Source organism: Haliotis cracherodii, unplaced genomic scaffold, assembly GCF_022045235.1.
Source record: "Haliotis cracherodii isolate W230 unplaced genomic scaffold, xgHalCrac1.p SCAF_3, whole genome shotgun sequence".
Classification (NCBI taxonomy): domain Eukaryota; kingdom Metazoa; phylum Mollusca; class Gastropoda; order Lepetellida; family Haliotidae; genus Haliotis; species Haliotis cracherodii.
The window spans coordinates 25,915,915-25,924,436 of NW_027266286.1; the positions used below are offsets into that span (position 1 = coordinate 25,915,915).

General features: G+C 38.1%; 1 protein-coding gene across 1 annotated transcript; it reads left to right on the forward strand.

Moving 5' to 3' along the window:
* Nucleotides 1–3,128: 3,128 nt before the first annotated feature.
* On the forward strand, nucleotides 3,129–8,522 carry LOC139476092 (carbohydrate sulfotransferase 15-like). The gene is made up of 7 exons (XM_071259343.1): nucleotides 3,129–3,350; nucleotides 3,937–4,156; nucleotides 6,652–6,777; nucleotides 7,104–7,260; nucleotides 7,768–7,918; nucleotides 8,012–8,159; nucleotides 8,341–8,522. The coding sequence occupies exons 1-7, from the start codon at nucleotides 3,132–3,134 to the stop codon at nucleotides 8,520–8,522; spliced, it is 1,203 nt and encodes a 400-aa protein (XP_071115444.1). The 5' UTR covers nucleotides 3,129–3,131.

Sequence of the window (8,522 nt, forward strand, 5' to 3'; positions counted from 1 at the left end):
CATACAGAGGTTCTATAGATTGATGTTTAGTGTTCTAGTAGTTGTTTTAGCTACATTAAGAAACGGTGCATCATGGTTCTTGTTTTCGTGAACATGTTAGATATTAGCATAAGTGTGCTATACAGTTTATTCGTAATTTCACGTTTATGACACATACCACAGTTTAACATGGATACCCCACTAAGACACAGTATTATGAATCCGAGGCGACCAGTTCTTGTTCTTTCCAATTAATATTGAGTGCCAGGCAGGGAAAAAACGAGTGCCATCTTTTAATGGTCTCCAGGCGGGCTCTCTATCCAACAGATCAGGGAATCGGTCGAGTAAGGTAAGTAGCGGCAGGGATTAAGTGAAAAAGTTCTTCAGGTGTCCCACGTACATATATATTCATTCCTGTAGATACAATCAATATATACAAACGTGCCGATAGCCAGATGTGTGGCTGAAATAAATTATCACAGATAATAAGGTATTTAAAAAACAATAAAGTTAGATTAAATCTTATAGTTTCGTGACCATGGAGTGATATGGTGTAGTATGTTGATCGGTACATTTTTGTCCTAACAAATTAGTTTTTGCAAAAAGCATCAAAAAGGAATTACTAGTAACTCAAATGAAACAAGAAAGAACTGTCATGTTAGCATTTATGACAGTGTTGGTTAAATGCACATGGTCACTTTTCTGCTGGGGATTATATCAGTTTTTCTTGGAAGAATTATGAATTTGAAATATATTTATTATTATTTATTGCTGTATCTATTTAAAGTATCGGTGCGAAATGTAAAACGGCATACCCCTGAAACATATGTCGTATTTAATTAGAATTCTGACCAAGAAATATATTTATACCTCCATTTGTTTTGGAAAAATAGGTTAAATTTGTTATATGGAGTGGATAAACAGACTGATTTAGTTCACGGTTATCAAGCTGATATTGAAGGCCTTAATAACAGGTACATGCAATTATTGCTTCACCCTATCAAGTCGCTTGTATTGGTTTTCGATGGAACGTAGATGATGGACGTAAATGAACTACGGGGTATGAGTAATTGCTTTTTGATTGGAAATCTAATCCTGTGTATTTCAATATAATTTGTCGGTTGTTTATTGATCTTGCTATTCGATATATGTGCATTTTACCTGTAACGCATTTACTTACATGAGGGCCCAACACTGTCTTGACAGAAGCGACTAGGCCTACACTGGCTACCGAGACGGTCATGGTAACACTTGACAATTCATCTTTCAAACTTTATTTTTGGAACTTTTTGGAAGATGTAATGTTTGAAAGCCCTACGCCGCATCCTACTTCTCGGTTTCGAAATAATGTGCTGTAGATGGAAGCTTGAGAACTCAACACCGCTTCCAACTTCTTACTTCAGTACACCATTTTCGAAGGATGGAGGCTCGAAGCTCTACTTCGCGTCTCACTTGCCACTTCCGTTAATATGTTTAGGAAGCGTACAATATGATGATAAAACAGAGGCAATGATAATCGCTCCACCCTCAACACAATATAAAACTCAGCAAACCCACCTCACAATTGGACAATCCTTGACGACTTTTTCCTCACCTTGTCAAAAACCTTGGTGTTTTTATTGACTCCTCCCTAACTATGGAAACACACGTAAAGTCCTTCAGTGCTCGATTAAATTGAATTGAGATGTTTAGAATACTTCCTGCATGAGTTTCATAATATATGAATTATAAAGATATAACACAAAACATTTCATCAAGACCTATTTATTTTAAAATGACTTAACATTAATTGTAATTAATGCGCATGACGTCTATGAATGACTAAAGTCAACGTATGCTAACAACTGGCGACTGATATGTGAATAACTGGGCTATGTTCTATCGTACAAATACCAACTATGACTCGTGTCCTCGGAATGTATTTCTCTATTGAATGCAGCAATTCAAATTACGAAATGTTATAACTGTTGAGTTACATACCAGATTAATGACATTGAAAAATGTTATCATCCTTTAATAATATGCAATGATATTAGTTGTAGTGTGCGTGTTATAACCATGTTGTAACCACATACCCGTTTACATATGTTGAAGTATTTAAAATTCTAACAAGCATAACTTCCAAAGTATTTAAGTTTCAAATATATACATCAATATCCGTTCATATATATATATGTAGCCTACTTGACATGGATTCTGATCAAATGGTCCGCTAACAGTACATTTAGCTAAAACTTGTTGATACAACTTATCTTGATTAAGTTTAATGAAAAGGCATATTTTTTTTTAAATGTTCAGTATACACTTGGGAACATGGGTTCGCATCTTCCCTTTTTGTCAAAACCCCTTCTCAAGCCAACCCACCCTTCTTCCAAAATACCTGAAACGCCCCTGATCATTTTTAAGTATGAAGAATTTGATACTTGCTTCAAGTACACCTTCACTAAAACAAGTAATGGCACTTGATCAACCCCCGACAGGCACTGCGCACGCATAAATGAAATGTGTCAAGCATCAGATTAGTTTAATGAGTTGGCTAAAAGCGGTACGCTAACCGCGCGTACTACCAATAGAACCAGTTGAGAGCAATTGCCCTTCGTAAACAAGAATGTAGGCCGTAAACCCCCATGTTTCTCATTTTAAAAAGAGGGGCGGTGGGGTAGTCCAGTTGTTAAAGCGTTCGCTCGTCACACACAAGACCCGGGTTCAATTCCCCACATGGATCCATTGTGTGAAGCTCATTTCAGGGAATCCCCCGCCGAGATAGTGCGGGAATTTTGATAGAAGATGCATAAAACTATACTCACTCACTCACTCACCAAGTTTAAAAGACAAACGCCTCCGTAGTTTTAGATTTTGCAATCTATGAAATATAGAGTTGAAAATTTGCAGAACATTCGAGGTTTTAATGTTTTTATCTCCTAAAACATGTTACCGAAGTGGGCAGTGAGACGCGATGTAGAGCGTGGAGCATTCCATCTTTCCAAAACGTTGTACGGAAGTAAGAAGTTGGAAGCTTTCAAGCTTCCATTTTTCACAACTAAACTTTGAAAAAAGAAATTTTTTGAAGTGTCACCCGGACCGAGACAATGACGTCTGTTAAATGTGGCGTTAAATCCAACTCACTCACTCACTCATTTCAGCAAGTCACGATGAAGTTCAAGTTATGGATGTTAATCATAATGGTTCTTTGTGTTTCACTGTGGCTTGTGACTCGGCATGGCATTCCAAGCGAATATAATGAAATCAGCAAGCACCCGTTTTCACATGGAAATGTACCAGAAGCAAACAGAGTAGACGACACATTAGTGAAACTTGGCATTCAGTGTGTGGGAACAGGACCACATGAGGGAGAAGATCTGTTCTGTATGGTATGTAAAGGGTTCAACTTGGCTTCGATACTGCAATCACCTGAGGAAACGTGTCGATGTTAAGAATTATGAGTTGTTTTGTACCCCACATTGTCCACTTCCGCCATTATTGGCAATGTCACCATAGAAATTATATTATCAAATGCTTTGATGTATACATTTTACACGAATGTATTTTACCATACAATATTCTTAAGAGTATTACATTCATATTAAAGAGCTAAGTAATGTTTCTTTCCGGACAATGTCTCAACATCAAGAAACTTCCGGCACACACATTGAACGTTAATTGAAGAGATGTATTTCTCTACCTATATAAAGGACATTTAATGGCGGTTGTCAAATCGTTGTTAGCGTGGTTAGAAATTAGAAGTTATGTTATCACTCCAAGCCCTTTTGATAACATTTTATAGTCGGAATAAAGAGCAGTTGGTGATTTAGAAGAAAATCTTGTTGATAGGCAATGTTACTGGGTTTTCAATGTTCACAGTGTTATGTGCTGTGAGTCAACGAAGAGGATACCGCCTTTTGTGTTACAAAACATAAATGAAGTGCTGTTTTTTTAATACTGAGTCTTATATCACAGAAAAGACCCCAATATCTGCCAGACTTTAAGAACCCCTGCTGGTACGCAACAGAGGACGGGAAGTTACGCCTGAAGTGTATACCTTACTTCCATCTTCTGGGTGTGTGCAAATCGGGGACCACCGACCTCGCCTACCGCATAAGGGCCCATGAAGACGTCCTCGGATGCAATAATTGTCTCGGAGAAAAGGAAAGTTTTTACTGGTGCCGCAGAAGATATGGTAATGCTGTGATTACATTAATACTAAAATAATTTTGTACGGATGAGTGAACGACTGAAAAGGATTTTAAGCACACTTACAAATGGGTAGTTACAGTATTCCAAGTCTATTTACTCTCTCCTCAAATCAAATGTTGATATGGTCGTGTGCACAAAGAGTCACAAATACAACAATGTATTTATACCTGGTAGTTATGGGACAAGAATTACGCACACAGTGATTGTTTGGTTGGTTGGTTGTTTTACGCCGCACTCAGCAATATTCCAGCTAAATGACGGTGGTCTGTAAATAATCGAGTTTTGGACAACCTTCCACCAAGTCAGCGAGCCTGACCCCCCGATCCCGTTAGTCGCCTTTTACGACAAGCATAGTCACCTTTTACGGCAAGCATGGCATGGGTTGCTGAAGACCAATTCTACCCCGAAATCTTCACGGGTCTACGCACGCAGTGGATACTCTGTTAGAAGTGATAATTCGTAGCTGTGAATAAATCAAGGTAGAAAGTGGTGCTCTTAAATGATCAATAAGGGGACATATAATAGGTACATACAATGTGTGTACATGTTTAATCCAAGCGTATTTTGAAATATACTGTATCATACAGAATATGATTTTACACCAAAGTCAAATGGCAGAGGAAAAATTATCATTTAAGAATATTTCCATTATGTTCGTTGCACAAGATAGAGCAGAAATTCACATGAAGAGTTACATATTGGTATACTGGTTTTACTGGCATACTTTATTCGTATTTTGCATGTCGTGATCCACAACACTCAGTATGAAAGGAAGTGTAAACTTAATTGCAAAACGAAAGTGCAAAAGAACAAACCCTAAGCTATTTTTAAATCACCCTGCATAAATATGTCGGAGATGCACAAATATTTATGACCATGTTCTCACAATGTTTTGCTCCCTCATTTATTGCACATTTTACTCCTTGTCTAGTCTGTCCTCCACAACCTAGAGAATACAATGGCGCCCAACCCATGCCTAGATTGCCTCAGCTCTAGGAAATTAAACATTTTCCGGACTCCATTTAGATTATAGTTTTCTTTTGTGTAGATATGTATTTTTGAAGATTATTTCTGAGACTAAATGTTAGACTTCCCCTTGTCAATTAACGAAAACACTTGCGACCTGAACCAGGACCCACGAGGCCAACATTGTTAAGTCACATTGCATGGATGGGAACTGAATTGATCACAGTTAATAAAGCGTGTGTGACCCATTGGCTTAAAGATGCACATAACCAACTGATAATTAAGTAACAAAATAGAACTAGATGATTTGGCCTTCATTAGGCATATCTAAATAATATTATACTTCGGATGAGCGAAAAATCAAACAAACATATTCCACAAACCTCAGTTTGAGCATCAGGGACCACTTGCACAAAGCGATCTTAGCGCTAAGATGATCGTAACTCTCATACTTTAACATAGGCTTACAATAGTCTTAGCACTAAGATCGCTTTGTTCAAGTGGGCCCAGATCTACATGTGTCCCATGTATTGTTTGTTTGCTGGATTTGGGTACCATCGCGCACAAGTTTTAAAACATAATCTGGCATCACTTTCTGTTTTGTCCACACCAATCCTTCATCTGCCGCAACGAATAATATCCCTTTCTTCAAGTCAAAGTATCTGGGATCTCTCCAAACACTTCGTCTATTCAGCTCAGTTCAGAAGTATTTGTAGCACTGTTTTCGAATCAACGAATTTCTGTATCTCGCAGGGGTATCATTCCCTAACCACGATTGCCTGTGCTGTGTCACGCATGGTTGGTTGGTTGGTTTGTTGTTTTACGCCGCACTCAGCAATATTCCAGCTATATGACGGCGGTCTGTAAATAATCGAGTCTGGACCAGACAATCCAGTGATTAATGTCATCAGCATCGATCCACGCCATTTTGATCGATGTCATGCATCATCCAAGTCACCGAGCCTGACCACCCGATCCCGTTAGTCGCCTTTTACGGCAAGCATGGGTTGCTGAAGACCTATTCTACCCCGGAATCTTCACGGGTCTCACGCATGGTTGACAAAGTATATTCCAGAGAAGGACTCTGTGATGACGCCGTTTCTGTATTACATTGTTGAAGTCAGAAAGATTGTGGAGACACTGACATTATGGCAGATGCTCGTGATACGAGCGTAGATGGAGAAAAAATGCATTTTTGCTTTGAGCTCCAAGACCAGAAAATATATAATATTGTATATATAATAATATATATAATGTATAATATATAATAATATATACAATGTATAATAGTTTTCATGTAAGTCATTATTCTCAGGAATGAGAGAAAGTATCGCGTCACATAATGCAGTAACGTTATCAGTCTGATTTGAATAGACAACAGAAAGCAGGAATAAACCAATTAATATAAGAAGTAGTTGTTGACACGATGGGAAATGCAACATGATTATGCTGTGAAAAATATACTTAAATAGAATAAATCATTGATGTTTCAAATCGCTGACATTTCCACAGGTTATGAATGGTCCATGAAAGAGAGGACACCCTGCAACTTCAGTTGCTTTCAACAAATGTTTGCTGACGCTGCGCAAAAGATAGAACAGACAACTACAGAAACGGGTTATCACAATATGATTACAGGTAAGTATACTTGACTATTTTTCATTAATCATTTGACAAATTGAAAATTCCAACCATCTCACGATAGGTCACAGGGGACGCAAAAGAAGGATAATTTACCTAAGCAGAGAATCCCACTGCCTCGTCCCTTACAGAAAAAAACGATTTGAATAAAATTATATCATTTGACTTAGTCTACTCCCACCTTCAATCGATTTTGTTTTACGTATAACTTGTGCTACAATTGTATTTTGATTGTTAATGTTAAAGTCATTAAATTGCAATGAGACAAAATTGCTGTTAAATGATAGCATCATGTTCCTTTATTGTTATCTTTATTCGTCCAGGTGACGCAACTCCATCAGATTTTAGCGATTTCCGAGGATGGCCAAAAATACCACAAAATGTAGGTTCAGAGAAACCAGTGGTTATGACACCCCATCTTATGAGACACGTGTATACAGATCCGAAGTTCATTCTCATCTTCAGAAATCCAACTGAAAGGTATCTACACACTGTATGTATGTTGTGTGTGCGCAAAACCTTGGTTATTTTTGTAACAGTCAGAAGAAAGATAAATGAGTTTGGGGGAAATGGTCGCATTGGCAGGGTGAGTGAAATTATTTGAATATCTAATTTTGTCTATAACATGCTCACAGTACTCGTAAGAGCGTTCATATCGATATAAACGCGGGTATTTCTGGTGTGTGTGTGTGTGTGTGTGTGTGTGTGTGTGTGTGTGTGTGTGCCATTCCTACTGGTACATCACCAGTGATTCATAAACACATGCTCGTGATCAAGAACAATGCCATGATTAAGAAATGCTTTGTTGTCTTTTCAAATACACCGATATATCAAAGTGTTCACGGAACTTGAAAATCATATCCAAGTGTATTATGGCATGTGCTATGATTATGTCGCTATTATATCATACAAATTAGCTGGTTTATAACATCCTCACTACTCATCACTGAATAAAGGTGAACTTCGGTACCTTTGATATGATTGCAGGTTATATTCTGATTACACGATGATGGGCGGAAGATCAGCTGAGAATTTCCATCAAGCTGTGACAAGAGATATCCAGACCGAGGAGACCTGCATGAAGAACCACACGGTGGAACAATGTCTGTACAGCCTGGAGATAGCACGAACACTTCGGGTAGGAAAAGTTTGTTATTACATACGTCTGAAGCATATTAAAAAATCTGACGAAATGTTATCGCATATTACAATGGCTATACTTCTTTCACAGACTCGAATTTTCTTAGGGTGCTATTCAGTGTACATGCGAGAATGGCTGAAAGTTTTTCCCAGACAGCAATTCCTTATCTTGCGAACAGAGGACCACGATGAAGATCCAAAATCTCAGTTAAGAAAAGTGTACAACTATTTGAAACTGAGTGAGTTTTTATCATTTTCTTTACCTTTCCGTAAACAATTTTTCCACTATTAAGCCAGATAGAGGGATGGGAAGCTCCAGTAACGGAAGTATAACGCATTTCTGTTGAGCATATCACCCCCATTTCCTATGCACACATTCCTCCTGCATAATAAATCATACCAAGTTACACTGTATTTCAGATTATACTGAAGATTGGTTGAGTTTTATCGCCAATGTGCCTCATCAGCGGGTATCTCAAGAGAAGGTAAAGCAGGGTCCCATGCTTGAAAAGACACGTGTTCTGCTGGACAATTTTTACAGCACATACAAGCAGGATTTGGCAAATATGCTACAGGATAAGAGATTTCTGTGGTTGACATAA